General features: G+C 40.0%; 1 protein-coding gene across 1 annotated transcript; it reads right to left on the minus strand.

Moving 5' to 3' along the window:
• Nucleotides 1-214: 214 nt before the first annotated feature.
• On the minus strand, nucleotides 215-22,295 carry LOC308663581 (L-amino-acid oxidase-like). The gene is made up of 7 exons (XM_081320127.1): nucleotides 22,153-22,295; nucleotides 12,469-12,683; nucleotides 7,898-8,010; nucleotides 6,824-7,025; nucleotides 4,298-4,366; nucleotides 2,488-2,624; nucleotides 215-1,313 (listed from the first exon to the last, which is right to left on the minus strand). The coding sequence occupies exons 1-7, from the start codon at nucleotides 22,163-22,165 to the stop codon at nucleotides 554-556; spliced, it is 1,509 nt and encodes a 502-aa protein (XP_081176253.1). The 5' UTR covers nucleotides 22,166-22,295; the 3' UTR covers nucleotides 215-553.
• Nucleotides 22,296-23,522: the final 1,227 nt, after the last annotated feature.

Below are 23,522 nucleotides of genomic sequence, written 5' to 3' on the forward strand. Positions count from 1 at the left end.
AGAAATTGTGGGCAGGCAGAAGGTGGTCACAAATCTAATTATGTCACACATTCATGTTATTGCTCAGGTGGATTCCTGATGGGTTCTCAGAAGCACATCTTTTGCTGCTTTCAGCCCTGACTTAATTGTGCTCTCAATCCAACCATGAGGTATGGCTGTATGCTCCCTTGCAAAGAAGATTCTGTCTTCACGTTTAGTGAGCACTTTACTAAAAGTCTTGCCCTGTGATGCACTGTTTTGCCCAGTAAAATGTTACAGAAATGAGAGTTTTAGTAGTATATATATAGATTGTCTTGAGAGGACTTCCTTTCCAAATTGGGGTGGCATGCTAATGTAATCCTTTTCATTCTGTGGTTTATTTTTGTTTCCTCTAAAATGCTCTCATATATTTTGACATGTTTTGGCTGATATTGATCATTTTTGATAATTTAGCCAGGCCAAATCTACTTACTGCCCCCACTTCCTTCTGGCTCCAACCTCCTGGGACTAGAGCTCCTAGAATTACCAATTGGTATTCTGGGAATTTTAGTCTGAAACGTTGCTGACCACCTTCTTAAAGTTCAGAATTCACATCTCTTGCTGCTGACAGCCCTGACTTAATTGTGCTGTCTATCCAACCATGAGCTTTGACCGTATGCTCCCCTGCAAAGAAGATTCTGCCTTCAGGTGTAGTGAGCACTTTACTAAAATGTTGAAACTGGTAGGGAGTGAAGGTGGTTATAGCACCCATAGCATACTTATCCTGGCTCCATTTTTTAATCACTGAGGGATAACAGGACTCCTGGATCTGTTTCTTGGTCAGGTTATGGATTAATGAAAGGTCATTAATGACAATATCAGCACAGTCCTTGAACTCAAGAGCTTCAAAGAAATTGGCATCATCACCAATGACATAGGCTATAATAACCCCAACTCCACCAGTAACGTTCCCGTTAGGGTAGTAGATGAATCGGGATGGAAGATCAGTTGTGGACTTCCCACCATGAATGCCATCATCCTCCCAAAATTTCTTAGTGCAAGTGAGGAAGATCTTGGTGCCACTTCTGTAGTGGACAGACCTCAAAGCATGCGCTTTGTTTGGCAGAAGGGGTGGTTTAAAATTGATGCGACGGGCGGCCCTTGAAGTAGTGCACACAATGACATAATCAGCTGTCACATATGACAAGGTCTTTGCTGCAGTTTCATATGTCACTATGACTTTCTCGGCATTCTGCTGTATCTTGATTACTCGGGCATTGAAACGTACACTTTCCTCAATGGCTCGATACATGGATATAGGCAACTGATCCATTCCACCAACGATTTCATCAAATCTGGAAGACCAAATGGGACAGATGAAGTAAAAACCTGCTCTGCTAAAATTGGACAATGATATTAGTGAATAAAAAGACATTTTGTCACAAGACGATGAAATGAAAACAGTTCTGGAAAGAAGTTGGCAGCAGATTTGATAGAAAGCAAACAACATTCTTTATTCTTATTTTGACTTCGCTCTCTATTATTTATTGCGTTTGCTTATCAAGTTTTTTTGCCGCCCATTTCACCATGAGGTGCCTCTGGGCGGCTTACAATGTTACAATATCTAGTGATACCATATCAGGGATCTCATCAGGAAGGGCCATTGAACAAAAGATATTACTACCATAATGCTTTTGTTTAATACTTAGATTACATTTTTAATATATTTTATGTAAAAGTATTTTACGTTTGAAAGAGAAGATGGCATTATCTCAAGCTGTCTACTCAGAAAGATCTGTCAAATAGGACTACGTAAATCTGAGATGAGGGAGAATATAAAAAGGGACATTTATACCTGAGGTGAAATGAACATCTTAGTTCCTATTTAGCTGTGCATAGCTTGGATAAGCAAACGCTATACAAGCCTTGATACAGAAACTGACTGTGTGAATTCTGATACTTTTTTAGAATTAACTGTGAAATACAAAGGGTAATGTGCTTTGTCCCTTGTAGAATGGTTTAACATGAAATGGTATCTTTATAGTCCAGAACGTTAGTTCCAAGGTTTTTTTTTAAAGGATGCTTCAGAAAGAATATGTAGCAACTGTTAATCTAATGGTTTAATTAAAGCAGAGGAGATGTTACACAGAGAACAAGTCCGCACAAATGAGAATCTTCTTCATATGCCATTTCTAACTGATATAAAAATTAATATCTAGCGATAATGTTACCATTATTGATAAGTGGCATTTCTTGCAACTGCAATATTATGTTAGAGTTGTTTTCAATTGCCAGCTTGGGGTTTGGGTTAACAGATACCCAACCTAGCCATGCCAGATTTCCTAGCTGCCGCCAGGACTTTAGTTGGCAGCAAAGAGTTAAGGGTTTGTGTGCATTCCCACACCAGTGAGGTGAGGATTTGACTGTTTCATGAGCCTGCCCTCTTTAATGGATAAAGAAGGGATTTCATCTGTAAAATGGGAAAATGATGAGGAAATCATTTAATCCAAGTGATACAGGTTTGCTTACCTTTTTTCATAAGTGAAGATATCATCATGTTTCAGGCTCTCAATAAAAGACACATAATAGCCAGAATCTTGATTCAGTAAGTCTCCAATCATATCGACAGCTCCACGACTCAGATTTCCTTCTTTAATTAGATACTCCTGTTTTGGGAAGAGAAATTCTGAAATTTGTCTCCAATATATTGTCCAAGAACATCCTTTCAAAGCAAGGAGTTTGATTTCAGATTGTAACTGGTGGGCTGCAAATAGGACAAATTCTTCTAATTCTGAGGAAGTGTTGAGTTAGGGGTTTAAGCACAAAGCAGAATCCTTCTGTTATTGTTCCACTTAATGACCTCCAGGGGAAAAATCTGTCTTTTAAATAACTTCCATTTTGTTGAAAGCAATATACAGGTAGTCCTCAACTGACAACCACAACTGAACCCAAATTTTCTGTTGCTAAGCAAGTCCATTGTTAAGTGAGTTTTGCCCCATTTTATGAATTGTAAAGATCATAAATATGAGTCAGTTACCATGTGCCTTAATTTTCATCACATGACCACAAAGATGCTACGGTCATAAGTGTGAAAAATAGTCATGAATCACTTTTTTCACTGCTGTTGTAACTTTGAACGGTCACTAAGCGAACAGTTGTAAGTTGAGGACTATTTCTACATGATGTTCAATAAATGGGATAAAGCTTGAGATGATACGAGCAATGTCTGGGGAAGTGTCAAGCAAGGTTACAATAGGAAGGGATTCTATATTTTAAAGTTTGTCGTTGTGCATCCATGAATATGCCTGCATTTCAATGCTTTAACTTTGCACATATACATTTAATTTAATGATACACTTATAAAAGTGTACATGCTTATTAAGATCTAACCACAGGAAAGAAAGGGATTGGCAATTCTGACCCAGAATTTGGGAGGGCAAAGCAGAAGGGGAGTTGTCCAGTCAGACAACATGGTAGCTTGCTGTTTGAACTAATTGCATTCCATCTCGTTTATTAAATATAATATGGCCACCCTCTCCATTAGACCAAATCCTTTACAAGCTGCAGTCCAAGTGTCTCAGTCCAGACAGAATGCTTGTTAGCCAGCTTAGAGTTAAATCATCATGAGCACAAAAGAGGACCAAGTTAAGCATGTAGTGCAAACTGTATGTCCTGAGAAGAAAATTTGGTACTTTCTGTGATGCCCTTAATGAATTTTTTGTTGTGCTTCCCTATATTTGTCATCAACAGTCAGGCTTTATGGCAAGCATGTTGTAATCAGTTCAATTAGTATTCAGATTGATTTGGGGAGAGTCAAGTTCTTACTCACCACTTGAAGAACTAAGTTAAAATTGGCCAAACTGGCAGTATCTCTGACTGTTATGCGAGTGAGGTCCGGATACTTTTTAAGAAGGCCATTGCATGGCTTTGGGTGGGTGGGGGGACACAGTCAATTGCCATGAATCCTGAATGACAAGGAGACCCCTCCAACCTGTGTTTTACTGTGTTGCATGTGCAAATAAAAACTTCATAAAAGCAGGTGGATCTTCAATGACACCATTGTCATTGACTGCCATCTTGCTCTTTTGATCACAGCTCATTTTAGCATTTGAAACTCTCAGATGGTTCAGTAAGTAATTTGTCTCATATTCTAATAATACCCTTGTTGTTGTTGTTGTTAGCTGCGAAGTCGTGTCCGACCCATCGTGACCCTATGGACAACATTCCTCCAGGCCTTCCTTACCTAATAATATCCTAATATACCTTAAAGATTACTCCACCCCACCCCGCCACAAACTGTACTGTTTGGAGACATGGTTTCAAGGCACAATCCAAATACCTTCATTGTGTAGGTGTCGTATTTATTTAGTATGTAGCTGCAGTTAGTCCTTTTTAATTCTTCTACAATCTGAGAATGATTTGGAAAAGATAAAGGAGACATAGAGGAAAGGAAAAGCAAGTTTTTGTCGTTAAAAAGGTATTACATCAAACAAAAGAAAAAAGACAAACATAAAAAGGACAAATGCAGAATCAATATTGACAGAGTAGAGGCTTCCGGTTTGCGCATGCGGCACTGGCGGACGTGCAAGAAGAAGCCTCTCCCTGCTGTCCGGTCTTTCTTCCTTGGAGAACTCTGAAAAGGGTCAAAAGTCACCCTGGAGGGGTGACCACTGTAAGGAGGCTTTCCCTGCGATCGCACAAGGGTGGAAGCCCTCCGTTTGATCCAGAGCAGCTCCTCTGGCCCGAAGAAGAAGAGATGGCTGATCACTAAGCCGTTCCCTGCCGAAAGCCAAAATCACTGTCAAGCACAACAAAGCAATTTGGAGGATTTGGGTGAGACCTTACCTTTCTTACTTCCATAATTACTTTCCTGTGGGAGTTTCCTGAAAATTTTCTCCCCCCTTCTTGAAAGATCAGCGACTGCCTACTTGGGGAATTAAAACCTTAATGCCTCAAAAGAAATCAAATGACTAAGCTAAATAACTAAGCAACCTTATTTGTACTTCTGGAATTTTTGGGCCACTAAAAAGTTTTTATTGCTTATTTCTGCGGGGACCTACTACCCTATTTACTGCTAAAAATGGATTAATTGGATAAAAGCCTTATATTTGTCTGGAAAAGGATTTTACATGCTATTGAGGACATCTTCTGGCAAAAACCTGGTATAGCAAGTAAACCTTTTTTTACTCTGAGATCTGGCTGTAACAGATTTGTCCTTGACATTATCTTTAAAGATAAGAATTGGGAAAATCTGGCACTGAAAATAACCTTTAGGAATAGTGGGGGTGGACATTTACTGACTTTTATTAAAATAGCCTCCATTAAAGGCCTATCTGTAAATACTAAAAAAAATGGAAGAATATATTCCACCACTTGACTATAAAGTCGTACTTGAAATAATTTTGGCAATGACTGCAGAAATAAAAGCCAGACTTAAAGACAAATCTGACAGCATAAACTCACCTAATGAGACTCTGACTTCAATTGACGAACTGACAACCCAAAAACTAACAGAGGATGAGGAAATCAACAACAAAATAGGGGACTCTAAAGAACAACAAGTACAATCTACTGAGAGCCTTGATGCCCAAACTTTGATTTCAACTACAGTATAAAGCTTACAATTCAACAAACAACAGAAGCTGAAGAAAGCAATACTAAGATGTAGGATGCCAAAGGCCTTCAAATACAGTACATTAAGACTTTAACCAACCAAACAATAACTACAACACCAGACATGACCTCTTACCTAAGCCAGATGGAACTGAAAGGAGAAGACCAGACTGAATTAATGACAACTGTACTATACCAAACATGGAGATTTGATTTACTAGAACGAAAATTTAATGACTATAAAGGGGTCACTCTCTTTGAAAAAGTGATAACTGGATGGTCTCCCTGGATTCAAACAACGTTTGAAAGGGAGACACATTTGAGAAGTTAAAGGCAATGATATGGAAGCTTGCCTGGCACAAGAAGAAAGCTAGTGTTAGATTTAAAAAATGGGTGTTTTGTTTGTAAATGTTGAGATTTGTAATAATAAAGTTTAAATTTTCTTTTAATGGGCCAAGGGGAACTGTTAAAAGATATAAACTGATTTTATATTTAGGATCTAGATTTTTAAGGGAATGAAAATTAGCTACTAGAGCATAACTTTGAATTATTTATAGAACTTTGAATGACACAATAAAACATGCTTTGTTAATTATTGATGAATTGCAAAGATGACAAATAGAATATGTTTAATGTATTTAATGCTCACTCCTATTTTCCCACAACAACCTTGTGAAATGGAATGGGTTGAGAGAGAGGAGCTGGGCCAAAAGCAAGATTATGGACTATTCCTTCCTTGACTTTAGTTTATGCATTTTAAGTGAAATAAATAGCCCAGAATAATTCGTTCCTACTAATGAACCTAGAGAAATCGAAACAGGACCAGATAAACTTTAGCAAAGAAGAAACAATAACCTATTCAAGGAACTATCAAGGAAAAAAACCACATCCCAACCATGATTGATAGGCCTAACTACCATCTATAATGAGCCAAGAAACTCCACCCTCCCCTTGCTTTGATCAGGCTACCCAAGCTGATAACAAAACACTTGCAGGAAAGAAATCAAGAATTCAACAATTATCATTTTGTCAAGATGGGAACCCTCCCTGGACATTAAAAAACAGGCAGGGCCTATTATGGCCTATTATGGCCTCCACCTTGACTTTTTTGACCATACCCTGAGGACAGCTCTGGATTATAAACTTGTTTTGGAGAGTGTGTTTGGAACCTTCTGTCTACATGATTCACTGCTTGAAACAAGCCATAGCGTAAATTTCCTGATTAAAAATAAATTTTAGGACTTATCTGAACCTTTCTGAGGGATTCTCGATAAAGCTGCCCAGCGCTTTTGCCTTCTTCTGAAGGCTTCACGGGATATTTCAAGAGGCCAGGGTCTTTCTTGACTTCCCATACTCTCTTCCTGATGTTTTTGATAAAATACCAGCCATTCTCAGTTTCTTGAACAAATTCGTTCAATTCCAGACCAAACTTTCTGATATATTCCCGGATAATCCTGGGGAGAGGAAAGGAGAAAACAGTGAAAGAAAGAAAAAATAGAATGATGTATAGTTCTGTGCAGAAGATTGAATCTGATTATTGAGAGAATTAAGGTGCAAATGTGAAGGTCAAATAATTATTCTGTCATCATTTCTGGAGCATCACTATCTCACTTTGCTTTCCATATAGAAAGAAAAACTGTACACATTTAGCCAGAACTTCCAGTTTCAACACAGCTTTTCCCCTCCATAAAAAAAGAGAGCTACCAATTGAGAAGAGAGAAAAAACCAGCACAGAAAAACAGCAACAATTCTCAAATTGCTTGATAAACTCTTACAAACCATTGTTGTACCAAAATGATTCGGGCTTATTTTTCTCACATGGATGAAAGATAAGGTCAAAGAGAATGATTCCAATCCAAATTAAACTTATTTTATTCCCAGTTATTTGTCCTTCTAGGCCACTTTTTTTGACTTCTCAGTGGAGACTACAGTCTTGGGATTTCCTAGTAGTCTCCCATCCAAGCACTAAACAATATCACATTGGGCCTGCTTAGCTTTTTTGAAAGCCAAGCTAGATGTTTCCACCTAATTTGTCCTCTTACTTCTAAAGGAAATTAGCTTAACCAACCCTGTGAATGCTCCAGGAGCAATATTCCATTCCATTTCTTATCACGTTTGTCCTGTTCATTTAGTATAAATTGCTCTGAGCTCTGCTGCCAAGTTTTAAATAGCTACTGAACCACCCTTACAAATATGTGGAATTTAATGCTGGCTGACATTCCCAGAGTCTAAAATAGCAATGTTGTTACGGGACATACCTCCACGACCCTCCAGTCTTAGTATGCAAGGAGAAGAGATAAGTAAACATGATCATCTCACATCTCACCTGTGTTTCTCAGGTATACGCATGGGCCCGAGATTGGCATACCAGCCTTCTTTGTAATTTCGATAAGTCTGCACTCGTCCTCCCGCACGTTCACTGGCTTCAAGAACTGTCACCTGAAGGCAAATAGGAAAGCCACTGCCTCATTTTGACAATGGTTTTTTATTAAAACTTCTCTGCTCAGCTGCTTTGTGACTTATTTTGGGGAGACTTCATAGCATTGGCTTTGAGGTGTCAGTATTTTATGGTTATGTGCACTATTCCCTTCCCTAAGGTTCCTTACCACAAGTTGACATTTTTCTATGGTAACTGCTCTTCTCAACATTTGTCATCTTTCCCTTCTGACACTCAAGAGACCTTTCTCATTAGTGTTCCTTGAGGCACCTTCCCCCAATAGAGTCCCAACAGTTCAAATAGCGGAACTGCAATGTTGAAATTTGTTATGCTTGACAATTATTGGAAGTTCTATCCCATTTATTTGCTTCCCACCATTTTTTTTGGTGCAGTGAATATTTTGTTTGAAATAGCATTTGAACTTCAGATGTCCCACCTGAATATGTCTTAGAATCTAAGGAGATCTATTCTTTGCAATCAGGACTTTTTCTTTGCTTTGTCTTCTTTGTTTTAATCAATTTAAACTTGGTTTAGTAACATTTTCTTTATTTATTGAAAAGTATTCTAAACAGCATGATGACCGTTGCAATCACTGTGCAATACAAACTGAGTTTCTCCCTCCTGTGAAGTTCATAGGCCACATCAAGATGGACCACTGCAGCCACAAAAAAGTTCTATGCTAACACCTCAAAATCAGCCATCAGATTCTACACTTTAGCTATGCTCAGATCACTTTCTGGACAAAATGTATTATCCTTAGTATTCTGGATCTCTGCTAGGTAGTATGTCCCATTCAAATGGTCTATGTCTTCAAACTTGGCTGTTCTGTGTCAAGCAGATGGGATTGCTGGTTCCACATGAGACAGCCAGAATAAACTCAAATGGATGGCATAAACAAATTACTTTATTCACAGGCATCCTTATGTCAATAACTATCAGTTACAGCAAAGGTTCTTCTGGAATGTAAGCTCATAATCTGGATCCATCTCATTAAGTAAAAGAATGATGAACCTTCCCATCCTGTGCAAGGTTACATGTTCAAACAGAGCTTGTTATCACCCAGCCTCATAGCTAGGGTTCATCCAGAGAGATAATACAAAGACAAAGCCAGGAAGTCCTGCCATAAACTATGAAGCTGCACCCACTTAACTAGGTAAGCATGGTATTCACTAAACAGCTATACTACAATTCCTATAAGCCATCTCTTGAGGAAATAGTATTTAACCCTGTAAATGCTACATGTTCTTACATACAATGCTGCTAAGGATGCTGTATTAACCCTATAAATGTTAAATACACTAACAGTTATTAAGCATAAGCTCTGTCCAAATTGTTACATATTGGTCCAGCACATTGACCCTTTTATGACTTGTGGACTTCAACTCCTAGAATTCCTCAGCCAGGTATGCTAGCTGAGGAATTCTGAGAGTTGAAGTTCACAAGTCATAAAAGGGCCAAGTTTGAAGACCCCTGGTTTATGGCCATTTCAGTGTCCAACAGATCCACATGGTTTCCAGAGGATGCTTGGGAATTTTCCTGACAATCTTGCACCTTGTGAATTCCTGAAGATTGCAGGGCAATGGATAGGATTGCCACTCCAATCACTCTCTAGTTTCTAAGGTCAAGCAACACTTTGGTTTCCCAGATGAAGCAAGTGAAGACACTTGGAGCATAAATAGGAGAAAACTAAAAATGGAGATGACTGCTTTTGAACCCACACTTGACTTGGCTATCAATATGTGATGCCCAGGGGATCTCCTCTCTTATTTAAGATCATCTCTCTTTGGGATGAGGGGTCACCAATAAACAGATGGCACTTTATTTATTTATTTATTTATTTATTTATTTATTTATTTATTTATTTATTTGATTTATATACCGCCCTTCTCCTGAAGGACTCAGGGCGGTGTACAGGGCAATAAAATAAGAATACATTAGTTAAATAATTTTAAAACCCAAATCCATCAGGCCAGGCCGGCTTGTTCGAATAGATAAGTTTTTAGATCACGCCGGAAGGAGCGGAGGTCGGGGGCCATCTGGAGTTCAGCTGGTAAGCGGTTCCAAAGGATTGGTGCACCCACCGAGAATGCTCTCCCCCTGGGGGTCACCAGCCGACATTCTCTGACCGGTGGTACCCTGAGGAGGCCCTCTCTGTGGGAACGTACAGGACGGAGGGACGTTGACACCGGCAGTAGGTGCTCCCGTAGGTAATCCGGACCCATGCCATGTAGGGCTTTGTATGTCATCACCAGCACCTTGAATTTCACTCGGAAGGCAACTGGAAGCCAGTGCAGCTCACGGAGCAGAGGTGTAATATGGGAGTATTGGGAGACCCCCAAAAGAACTCGTGCAGCTGCACTCTGTACCAGCTGAAGCTTCCGAGTGGTTCTCAAGGGCAGCCCCATGTAAAGAGCATTGCAGTAGTCTAGACGAGAGGTCACAAGTGCATGGGTGACTGTACGCAAGGCATCCAGGTCCAGATAGGGTCGCAACTGGCGCACCAGATGAACCTGGGCGAAGGTCCCTCTAGTCACAGCTCCTATATGATCTTCTAAGGAGAGCTGTGAATCTAAGAGGACACCCAGATTGCGAGCCTTATCTACGGGGGGTAATAACTTGCCCCCAATATTAAGAGATGGAATAATCTGAATTTCCTGACATGCCGGTATGTACAGCCATTCAGTCTTGTCCGGGTTGAGTTGAAGCCTGTTCCTCCCCATCCAGACCCGGACCGCTTCCAGGCAATGGGACATCACGTCGAGGGCATCACTGGTGTGGTTTGGGGTCGAGATGAAAAGCTGGGTGTCATCAGCATACTGATGATATCCCACTCCAAAACCATGGATGATCTCACCTAGCGGCTTCATATAGATGTTAAACAGGAGAGGTGAGAGGACCGACCCCTGAGGAACTCCATAAATGAGAGGTCTCGGGGTCGATCTCTGCCCACCCGCCAACACCCACTGTGAACGTTCCATAAGGTAGGAGGAGAACCACTGAAGAACAGTGCCTCCCACTCCCAATCTCCTGAGACGCCGCAGTAAGATACCATGGTCGATGGTATCAAAAGCCGCAGAGAGGTCTAATAGGACCAGGACAGAGGAATAACCCCTGTCCCGAGCTCGCCAGAGATCATTCATCAGAGCGACCAATGCCGTCTCCGTGCTGTGTCCGGGCCTGAAACCGGATTGGTACGGGTCTAGATAATCAGTATCTTCAAGGAACAGAGGAAGCTGATGCGCCACTACGCTCTCAACAACCTTCGCAAGAAAGCGAAGGTTGGAGACCGGGCGAAAGTTGTTTAAAACAGCTGGGTCCAGGGAAGGCTTTTTGAGGAGTGGTCTCACCACCGCTTCTTTCAAGGCTGCGGGGAAACTGCCCTCTTTCAATGAAGCAGTTATCACTGCATGGATCCAGCCTCGTGTCCCATCCCGAGCCGCATAAACCAGCCAGGAGGGGCACGGGTCCAATAAGGATGTAGAGGAGCTCAGCTTCCTCATGATCTTGTCTACCTCGTCCAGAGTCACAGGATCGAACTCTTCCCAGATAACATCAACAAGACTGTCCATGTTCTCATCGTCAGATTCTGCCCAATCGGAATCCAGACTGGTCCGGATCCGAGCGATTTTGTCCAGCAGATGTTGGCTAAATTCCTCGGCATGACCCTGTAAGGGATCCTCCTTCACCTCTAGATTAAGGAGGGAGCGGGTCACCCTAAACAGGGCGGTCGGGCGATTATCTGTGGACGCGATAAGGGTAGCAAAGTAATTAGACCTTGCCCTCCTCAGCGCCACGAGATAAGACCTTGTAAAGGACCTTAGTCGCGATCGGTCGGATTCGGATCGGCTGGATCTCCAACAGCTCTCTAGGCCCCGTCTCCGACGTTTCATCTCCCGGAGCTCCATAGAAAACCATGGAGCCCACTGGGATCTGCACCGGGTCAGGGGCTGCATGGGTACAACTCGGTTGAGTGCTTCTGTGGCTGCCTTTTCCCAGGCTTCCACCATGGCATCGGCCGAGCTATGAGCAAAGGAGGCAGGTGGCAGGAGGCAGGAGGCAATTATCAATCACCATCTTACTACTTAAGTGAGGATCTGCTTTTTGCTGTCAGATTCCTAGGAACCTGTACCCCAAGGAAGTATCTGTGAAGGCAAGGGTTAGAAATTCTGCTAGCTACAAGAATGGAATGGAGGGAGAAAATGCCAAGCCTTGCTGAGCCTATTCAATGTCAACTACATATTCTCTCCATTGAGGTGCTCATCAATGGGACTGGCAGCCAAAAACATCAAGATGGCATCTATGAATGTACAGTCAAAATCTGTCCTTTTCTATTTGCATCCTGATGGACATAAAAAGGATGGGGCTTCAATTGCATGGTTGTAGATGCCAACTTGACTTTTTGCTAAATGATGCTGTTGTTGTCGAAGCAAATTGTTGATAGACAAAAATCAGTGGCTTACCTTATGTCCAGCCCCTGCAAGAACATAGGCTGCACTAAGCCCAGACATTCCTGCACCTACAACCACAACATGTTGTGGGTTTGATGTCTTTTTCAGACCATTTTTGGCGATCTCCACAAATTCTTCATAGTCACTTTCTCGGAAACATTCCTCTAGGGGGCTTCTGTCATCTGCACAGCTTCCCAAGACAGCCAAGAACAGCAGTGAGAACATAACTGGATAAAACACATACAAAAATGGAATATGTGTAAGGATGGCATTTTCCTGTTTTTTTTATTCTGGATTTTTTGCCTCTGGTTCTGTTCATTTGTTTCATTCTTTTATATGTGTCATTGAACCACCTTCTAACCAGAGTTCCTGAGGTCTCCTATGCTACATCTAAACTGCTATAAAATGAGCAAAAATGGACACAGAGTCATTCCTTCTGCTTCTCTGGTCACACAAAGGACCTCATCACAAATAAGTCCTCTTCAACCCAAGCTTAACTCCTTTTGATTTCAACATCCATCTTCTTTTCTTGGCATCAGTGTGAAAGGGGTTGCTACTTGGAAGGAGTTAGCCGCGAGGGTATGCGACCAGTTGCTACCGTGCAGGACCGGAACTCTAATTTTGTACACAATTTTCTACCTCTATGCTACCCTTTGAAAGGGTTGGTAGCCAAACCTGCACATGATATGCCATTTTTTTCCTTCATAGATCTAGCCAAAGGCATTATTATACAGGCAGTTGTATTTTCAATTCCTTTCCTAACAAATTCCTTACATGCAGTTCACTTGGGCTGGTATTTTCATTGAGCCATTCACCAAAATTTTCCTTACCCTGAACACTTGCTGACATCTCTCAGAAAAGATTCAAAGGCATCTGGATTTGATGTGATTCCTCAGATCTCATTTATTTACAGCACTAAAATGCATAGCTGTCATATCAGACAGAGCTGAGACTCTGGGAGATGTACAAAAAGTATCAAGCAGCAAACAAAAAAGAAACAACACACAACATCAAAAGCTAATGAAGCAATTACATGTTGATTAGAATTGAAATATATTACAGATAAGGTAAAAGGTAAGGTAAAGGTTCCCCCGCACGTGCGTGCTAGTCGTTTCCAACTCTAGGGGCCGGTGCTCATCTTCGTTTCAAAGCCGAAGAGCCAGCGCTTGTCCGAGGACGTCTCCGTGGTCATGTGGCCGGCATGACTAGACGCCAAAGGCGCACGGAACGCTGTTACCTTCCCACCATAGTGGTCCCTATTTTTCTACTTGCATTTTTACATGCTTTCGAACTGCTAGGTGGGCAGAAGCTGGGACGAGTAACAGGCGCTCACTCTGTTACGCGGCACTCGGGATTCGACCCGCCAAACTGCCGACCTTCCGATCGACAAGCTCAGCGTCCTAGATAGTCCTTGTCAAAGTTATGATAGACCCTGAAAAAGGGATTTATGACTTGGATTCAAAGTTCTAACATCCAGATGCCCACATTTTGGGCATTCGGCAACCAGCTTGCATGTACTGCCACATAGTCACATGACTCTGCTTTACATTTTTTTCTGGAAACTTGCATTTATTTCCAGTTTCTGGGGAAAAAACACCTGATAGCAAACAATGGGTTTGCTTAATGACCATGGCATTTGCTTAACGGCTCCTGCAAAAAACCCCTTAAAAATTAGGTGCGGTCATGTGGTGACCTATTTTATGACTGTCATGACTTATGACCAAATTTGCTAGCTCAGTTTCATTTGTAAGTTGAGGACCACCTATATAGCTCCTGTAAATTGGAAATTCTGCTCATCCTGACCCAAAAGTCTGGGGTGTGACAAGAATCAAGGTCTCTTTAAGAAAAAGGTGAAAGAGACAGGATCAGAAAAAGAAAAGGAGGCAAGGTTTTCATGCAGGAATACAAACTAATTTGAGGGCTAATCCACATGGAGCTCTGTTTCCATCTGTCCTGTTTGCCCTCATTCTCTCCCTAAAGACTGAAATGGAAGATCTGTAACTTGAATTGGCCACGAACAAGGAGCGTATATCGGAGTTGGTGACCCTTTGAGAGCTATATGCAATGAAATTTCATTTTGATGTATGCCGATTGGTGTACATTCAAAGTGACAATAAAGTTGTTGTTGTTTTGTTGTTGTTGTTGTTGTTGAAAGAGCCAGGTTTTGTCTTCCTTTTTGAAAGCCTATAAGATTATGGCCTACTGGAGTCTCCATTCCAAGGGGTGAAATCAAATCCCTTTTTTTGAAGGTTCACAGAGGCTGATAATATCTATCCATTATGATGAGTACCTGGTGATATCCTTATTCCTGCTATGACATAATACACAAACACAGGGACAAATGTACTGCTAGGCTTGGCCTGGTATGGAAAGGTGAGGCAATGCAATAAGAATGCCATTAGAAGCTGCTGACTCAGTATCTAAAATAGAAGAAGAGAACCAATGGCCTTTCAAATATTGCTGAATGAGGGGCATTGATTTGGGATGCTGGGATGTAGCAACGATAAACCCCTCAGAGTTCCTGAGTACCCCTCCCCCTAAAGGATTGGAGACAGGGTCATTTTCTACCCGGAGAATTGCTCAGGGCACCGAGCATTGGATATGAGGATCTTTAGTGCCTTTGGTCAACATGCTATAGTTGGAAAGCTGACCTTTATCTGGATGAGATTATTCATTTCATATATACATACATGCATCCCAAAGGGCTCCTCTGTCTAGTTCCGGGCTTAAAATATGCTCGGCTGTTGCTTAAATCATACTTTACTTTCTCAGCCTATTGATGGGTGTAAAGAAGAAGGCTCTGCTTTAATAAATTGCATCATTAAAGCAGCACACTCTTAATGTGATTCTTAAAGGTCTGCTACATGCAGCTTGAGATCACAAATAGAGGTGCAGCTTTCTAGGCCTGTTGATTGCTCCAAATGTGGACCCAAAGCATCCCCAATGTGGAATGCACACTGTTTCCTTGGAAATGTTTCTTTCTGTGTTCATGGCAATTCTATCAAAATTTTCCAAGTTAAAAAATAACAATATTTCTTCTCCATGGTTGTTCTGGGAATTATCCCATCTCTTCTCCTCCATGAGATGAATGCTTACTGCATTTTTTTTTTAAAAAATCCTCACTTTTTAAATTTGGAAGTTGAGTCACGACAACTGGATTTCTTTTCTTTTTGGTTTGAAACATTTCGCTGCTTATCCAAGTAGCTTCTTCAGTCATATACTCCCTTTATAAGCAAAGTTAGATGGCATTTGACTACAAACGTAAAGAACATTTTGAACTTTGCCGGAAAATCGCTGCAGGCTCCCACTTGTGACCTGACTGTGAACTGAAATGATGACTATTCTGTCTTGCTGCTGATGTCAATTAACCCAACTGCTTTCTTTAAAAAAATTCATTAGAGGCACCTGGAATATGTCAGACCCGGGGAAGTTACTTCAAATATTCTTTAAAGAATATTTATGACTTCTGTTTTTTTTCATCTTAGAATTCTTATAGTCTGTCATTCCAAAACTGTATTCCCCACCCTGTTTCCTTATGTTCTGCTGTCTAAATTCTTTTCCTGATTGTTGACTCTAATGATGAAATTAACTCATATGGGATACACATGCTAAAGCCAAGGGCAGTGGGCACCCATGGAAAACACCCATGTCTGGTTAAAGTGTTCCTCAACAAAGCACAGAAACATTCTCAGAATGTAACTAAAAGATAAAGATCTTTAGAATTTGAAGTCTGTTCAGCTTCTGGGATTATATTAATTAAGTAATGCTTAATTGTAATTCTATGTCATATTTATTAATAGCTTATTGCCCTTTTGTTGCATTGACTGCAAGAGTTGCTTTTGTATAACAATTAGAATTGCCTTACTGAACCAGTTTCTACATTCATAAATAAAAATTAATAGAATTGGAGATTCAACCTACAGGAAGGCAAATTTGATAAATAAACAACCCTTTAAAAATCCCATTTAAAATAAGATCTTACTGCAATTCAGTATTTGAAAAGGATTTGCAGGGATAGCTTGGTTCCAGATTTTGGCCACAAAGAATAGGCAAAAGGATGAGGATGAGGATGAGGAAAAAAAAGGAAAGAGAAAAGAAATAAAAAAGCAGAATTCACACTTAAGTGGCTGTCCCTTAGAGGTTAATAGCCATCCAGTTATGAAGCTTAGTGGATGTTTTAGGCCATGCTGTCTTTCACTGAATAATCTATTTAACAGAATAAACCAGTTTCTTAACCTTAGCAACTTTAAGATCTGTGGACTTCAACCACAGAACTCCATGTTGGCTGGGGAATTCTGGGAACTTGAAGTCCACACTTCTTAAAGTTGCCAAGCTTGAGAAATCCTGGAATAGATACATGGCCAAACTGGAGGATGGATATGCCAATGGCTATGAGTGACCTCAAAGGACTATGAATGAATAAAAATAAATAAATAACATCCTTTAAGCTGTATTTACCCTATAAACAGAACTTTAACACTGTGGGGGCATTAAGAGACTTCCTGCAAGACTGGTTTGATTCTTTAGCATAAAAGTGGAAACGAGGGAAAGAGAATCCGAAAACAGCTGGTACAACATTGTGCAGATGATTAAATGTTTTCTTTGTTTATTGTTTTTCTAGCTCAGCTTGAAGCAGTACTCTAAAACTTTGATTTAATTGTCTGAAACGTAATTTGTGAACAGGTTGCTAAGCTATTTTACTTTTAAAGACTCCCTTGTTCAGTTGATGTTCATCAAAGAATGCTTGCTTAATTGGTCATTGGCTTTCTAATTGTTTACTGATAGTCCTCAATTTACAACCAGAACTGAGATTGGAACTGCAGTTGTGAGTTGTTGCGGTCATTAAGTGAGACACCCAGGTGACTGCTTTGCTCAATAATCACATTCCTGGACTTCTGGTTTGCCATCGTGGCATTGGCGGATGCATAGAGGCGAGCTCCGTCTCCAGAGTCCGGTTTTCTCCTGCTGGGGGACCCTGAAAAGGGTTAGAAGTTGCCCTGTAGGGGCAACAAGCAAGGAGAGGACTCCTGCTTGATTGCAGAAGGGCCACAGCCCTTCTGCTTGATCCTGAGCAGTTCTTCAAACCGATGGGAAAAAGGTCAGCCATAGCAATATGGCCCGTCACTTAGCTGCTGACAGCTAAAGTCATACTTACTACAAGCACACTGAAAGTGGGTGAGATTTTATCTTCTTTCTACCCTAAGTACTTTCTTGTAAAAGCTCCTTGAAGTACTATCCCCCTGTGAGGAGAGAGGGAAGGGAATTTCTACCCCACCCTCCAAGAATAGAGTCATCTGTCTCCCCAGGGGAATTAAGCATCAAAAAGAACAATTTTAATCTAATTGGATTTATATGCCTCTGAAACTTGGGGACCCTAAAATGTCCTATTCTTACTGGAAATTCTTGTTATTATCTGCAAAAAAGAAATAAAATTGGAAAAGAACCCCCAAAAGTTTGGGATTTAAAAAACCTTAAATGGTACCAGTGACATCTTGTGGTGAAGCTTGGTATGGCAATTTGTTATTTCCTAAAAAGAGACTGGGGGATCATGGGGGATTGGAATGCTAAAGTAGGAAGCCAAAAGATAACCGGAATAACAGGCATGTTTGGCCTTGGAGTACAAAATGAAGCAGGGCACAGGCTGATAGAATTTTGTCGAGAGAATACCATGGTCATAGCAAACACTCTTTTCCAACAACCTGAGAGACGGCTCTACACATGGACATCACCAGACGGTAAACACAGAAATCATACTGACTATATGCTCTGCAGCCAAAGATGGAGAAGCTCTATACAGTGAGTAAAAAACAAGACCAGGAGCTGACTGTGGCTCAGACCATGAGCTTCTCATTGCAAAGTTTAGGCTTAAACTGAAGAAAGTAGGGAAAAGCGCTAGAAAAGAGACTTGGCTCACAGCCCAGACCTAGATAAGACTGTCCTGACCTTGGCACTATCCAACTGTAAGAGAACAGCTGGGTAGTCAAACTGGCCTACCTAAACTGTGAATGTAAACCCTTACTGATTTATGTTTAACAAACAACTTCTACTAGAAAAACTGTTTACAAATACTCAAAAGAGATGGATGAAGACCAGCAAAAAATCCTCTCCATGCTAAAAGCAATACACGAAACCATACTTGCAGCTTGTGACAAAATGAGACTTAAAATAAAAGACCAAGACACCAGCTTAGGTGCACAAAGCCAAATTTTGATTGCAACTAAAGAATCAACAATGTGGAAGACAGCAGAAGAAGGGGAACAGCTAAATATTAAGACAGAGGACTCAATTGACCAATACGTATAGCTGATGGATAATCCAGACAAGGAAGTGACAATATTGAAAATGGAAATGACTTTCTATACAAACCAGAAGAAATTTCAGAAAGAAGAAGAACAGATTGAATTAAAGACAAATATACCAGAGCAAATATGGGGGACTGGAATCACAGGGCGACAATTTAATAAATACAAATGGGCCAGTACTTCCAGAAAACTGGCAATTAAATGGTCTTCTTTGATTCAAATAACACATATAAAAATGGAGGGAGATTTATTTGATGATCTAAAAGCGTTGATGTGGAAGCCTAGTTGGCAAAGGAAGAAAGGTGGAATAAGGTTGAAAATTGGGGTTTTGATTTATTAGAGGGGACTTTATATTGTCGGTTAGAGGGTTAAAAGGAGATGCTGAGACAAGGGGAATTTGGGTTATTAGATTCAAAATAGTTGAAAATTAGTGGAAAATAAGGATTTGATTTGTTTAATATTGAAAAATTAGATTTAAAAGGGAAATGAAAATTAACTATCAGGAATATGTTCGATTTATTGACTAACCCAGGCAATATATATAATGGTTTTGATCTATTAAAAGGGGATATTTTATTATTAAGTAGAAGATTTAATAAGGTGAGAAATAGAAAAATTTTAGGAAATGGAACAAGATTACATTTAAAAAGGTAAAATGTGTATTTTGGATATTACAGTTTCCTATGAAGTGAGAAAGGGAAAACCTGGTTACCCAAAGTTTGGAAATTATGGATATTAAAGGTTGATTGGAATATTGGTGAGAAATTAAAAATTAACAACAGGACATGGATTGTTTTACGAAGATTAATTAAAATATGTATCAGCTAAAAATGTATTGATAAATATAAAAACGATGTTATCATTGAGTTGATATAATTAGAAATGTGCTAGCTTGAATATGAGATAGTAAATATTAAGGGAAAAAGAGAAGAAATGTTTGATGATGTAACCTGAGATTTGTGCTAAAGATTTTGTTATTGAATTATTGTTTAACCCCGCCCACGTTGCTTTTTAAATACTTAAATGTAAAACTGGAAAACCAATAAAATATTATAAAAAATAATAATAATCTCATTCCTAGCATTTGTAAGTGAGCATGCAAGTGGTTGCGCAGGGTGCCTCAGAGGATGGGCCAGTCTCTGGGAGGCCCAGCGCAGACCATGCATGAACTGGAGAAGTGCTGCCGTGTGGTACAAAGCTTCAGCTGCCCCAGCCTGGCTCTGCAGTGCGGTTGTTGTTGGTGGAAGCACTGGGCCTAGGCCTGAAGTAGGGGCCTGGGGTCTTCAGCTGTCTCACTCAGCTGCCATCACCTCAGTTTCAGCCCCAGCACTGCCATTGCCTCTAAGGAGCGCTGCCCAATTCCACATATCTTGCCTATGTTTCTCCTATTTAGGCCACCAAGCAAAAAGGTCCTTGGCTTTAGGGCCTGCTACAGTCTTAGGCTGCTGCCAGTAGCCAGGCCCCAACACTAGTCCTAGCATCACCATTGCCACTCAGAAATGCCAGCTCACATTGTTCTCCAAGGCATCTGACCCTTGAGGAATAGTGCGATTGGCCCCATCACCCATCACTCCCAAGAATCTGCCGTGCATAGTTTACCTTCCGGTGTTTTTCTCCTGCTGTTGAGAGGCCCACATGGCCCATCCAATGCAGCTCCTGGTTCCACCAAGCCTTCTTTCCCAAACCTGCCTTGGAGCCAATTCCAACAGGACTTTGAAAGTCTTCTAAAGCATCAGATAGACTGCATGGGCATCTCAAGAGCAGGAGAAAACTGCCTGGAGGTAAGCAATGCCTAGCAGATCTTGGGGAGTACTGGGCAGTTGGGGCAATCACATAGTTTTCAAAGGCTTATGGAGTATGGCATAATTGCCTCCGCTCTACACTGCCTACCTTCAATGGCCCGAATTTTTAACATATGGTTGCAGGGTTGCTACAAGACTGTAATTCTGGGCAGAATAACAGAGTGCGAAGGGACCTTGGAGATCTTCTAGTCCAACTCTCTGTTCAAGCAGGAAACCCTATAACATTTCAATCAAGTGGTTGCTTAACCTCTTCTTAGAAACCTTCAGTGTTGGAGCACCCACAACTTTTAGGGGCAAGTCGTTCCACTGATTAAATGTTCTCTCAGGAAATTTCTCCTCAGTTCTACGTAGTTCTAGGCAGCATGGGTCATAACTCCCTTTATTCATCACCTTCATCATTTCAAACAGTTACTGAGCAAATGGTGGTTAAGTCAGGACGTATGTACCTTTTATGAACTTGCTTTGTGACAAGTTTAACTTACTAATTTTTAGTATGCTCTTCTCATTTACTACAAATATTAAAAATGTATCAAGGCAAATTGGCTATCACCCATCTCATTAATTTGAATTTGACCACTTGATCAAAATTGGCTTTCAGTAATTAATTTCAGCAAGATTTAATTATACTGGATTACGCAGTTTCTCTTCTTCTGTATCCTCACCACAAGTACAAGCAGTCATTTATATTACAATGATTGATAATAATTCCCTTGTAAGGTTTTACACTTAGCCTCACAATTGCCCCAGCATTACTCAGGAATTTAAAAGAGCCAAAAGAAACTCCTGAGCCGAGGTTTCAGCAAGCAAACAACTTATATTTTGATCAAAATAGTGTTGGGTGGCTACATCTCTCTTTGTGGCTGGTACAGAGATGAAGGCAACAACCAGGAAAGATGTCTTCCACCTTTTATACCTTTCCAGAACAAAGAGATCTGGTCTTGGTACTAGGAAACAAAAGGTACAGAAAAATAATTCCTAGGCTCCACCCAGGCTCCACCATAAGTCCTTTCCCCCCTCCCCATACCATGCTCTTTTCATATAACTAATTTCCCAATATAAAGCACTTACAAAGCTGCTTGCACATAAACAAACATGATTACAAAGTATCACTACTAATATCAATATTACTAACATCAATCTTAAGCATAATAAAATCCCTTCACCATAGATGGCAACTAATTTTAAATGATGAAAGGTTATGAAATCTTGAAATCTAATCATGGAATAATAATAATACATCTGTGACTTCACATTATGGTGAACAAATAATAATAATAATAATAATAATAATTGACAAATTCACCATCAGTCAATTGCGAAAGGCAGCTTTACAGGGAACAGCTTACATCCTGTGACAATAACTCTATAAAACATCCACATCTGCCTATCCCAGGTCTTTGGGAAGGACTTGATAAGTGGACAAAAATGCCAAATACAGTCTGAACATCTGACTATGTGATAAACCATTAATAAAAAATGTCTAATCCAGTCTAAACATTCGCCCAACTGTCCTTCGAGTCATAATATAATAAATAATACATTTCCTTCAAGCCATAATTCAGTTAGTGTGTCTTAGGCAAAAAGGTACTTACAGAAGACATTCATCTTATTGGCTTGAAGACTGTGGATGGCAAGGCTTGGAAAAAAAGTTACTGATGCTAAGCAAAGTGCTCAAAACACTTTGATTCATGTGTCGAGAAAATGCATTGGAGAATGCTTTTATACCCTAACCTTCTTGCCTACACTTTTGTCCTCTCCTCCCATTATACATAAAACAAGGAACAAGGAAATAAACTCTTTTGGATTTACACCCATGAGGAACCCATATGAAAGAAAAACATCGGTTCTGAGAATTATCCAAGAATTTTAGATGCTGCTTATGTATCTAATTGTAAAATGAAAAGATGTTTTGGTTGACTGTCCTGTTATTTCACGTCCAAATTCCTTTTGCAATAATCTAAATAGTTTAAAAAACTTGATTGAGCAAGCTGGCTGGGGAATTCTGGGAGTTAAAGTCTACATACTTTAAAGTTGCCAAGGTTGAAAAACCATGATCTACAGGAACCTTTCTCAACCATTTTATTCTGGAGGAATCCTTATAATAAATTTCAAATCTTGAGGAACCCTTGCATAATGATCACAAAAAACATCACAATAGAGTTAATTTCTAACCTAGATAATACATTTTTTACAAGATGTACAACTCCAGCATAGCAACAGGCTAGCACCTAAGTCACAACACTTAAAAATGTCCGTCAGGGTGAGCAATAGCATAGTACAATGTGCAAAGTTTTTTAAAAATCAGATTTACATTTTTTTTTTTCTGTCACAATCTATTGCAGAATCTCTGGGTCTGAAGAATCCCAGATGAGAAAGGCTGAAGTATCAATACCCTATGAATTCCTTCCAAACTCCCCCTTCAATTTTCAGAATGGAATTGTCCGAAAGGAAATTTAGTATATTGATAAATTGATAATGGTTAAAATTGTACATCTGTCCTCCAAATATTCTTTGCAAACTTTAATATAGGAAATACAGAACAATTTTGATTAAATTCTGACATTATTCAAGAGAGGTCATACAATATATTTCTAATTGCGTCCATACTGGGTTTTAGACTTAATTGCTTGGATTCTTTAGAGAAATAGAGTCAGAAAAAATAAAAGCTGTAAAGATAAAAAATTACTGTTATGGTATTCTAGCTATAATTAAGATATAGAAAATTTAATGGTTTGTCCTTCCATTAAATTGATGGTACATAATTAATCAATAAATCAATATGGGGACTCCTCCAAATCTATACATCTCTCCGTATAAAAGATTTATTTTACAACTTTTAGCTTTTTCCAAAATCTCACTAGATTTTAACCCTTAATTTACATTTAAATGAATCTGAGACAATTTGAAATAAAAGCAATTTAAAACACCAAGTAAAGCCCCAGTTTTTAGATTTGCATAGATA

The sequence above is a fragment of the Vipera berus genome (assembly GCF_964194415.1).
Source record: "Vipera berus genome assembly, chromosome: 2".
In the NCBI taxonomy this organism is placed as follows: Eukaryota; Metazoa; Chordata; class Lepidosauria; order Squamata; family Viperidae; genus Vipera; species Vipera berus.

Excerpts from the sequence above, each read along its gene's own strand:
- LOC308663581 (XM_081320127.1), bottom strand. Across the intron at positions 8,011-12,468 it reads TTGCAGGGGCTGGACATAAG|GTGACAGTTCTTGAAGCCAG; the intron begins GTAAGCCACTGA and ends ATTTGCCTTCAG. Across the intron at positions 2,625-4,297 it reads ACGACACCTACACAATGAAG|GAGTATCTAATTAAAGAAGG; the intron begins GTATTTGGATTG and ends TTCCCAAAACAG.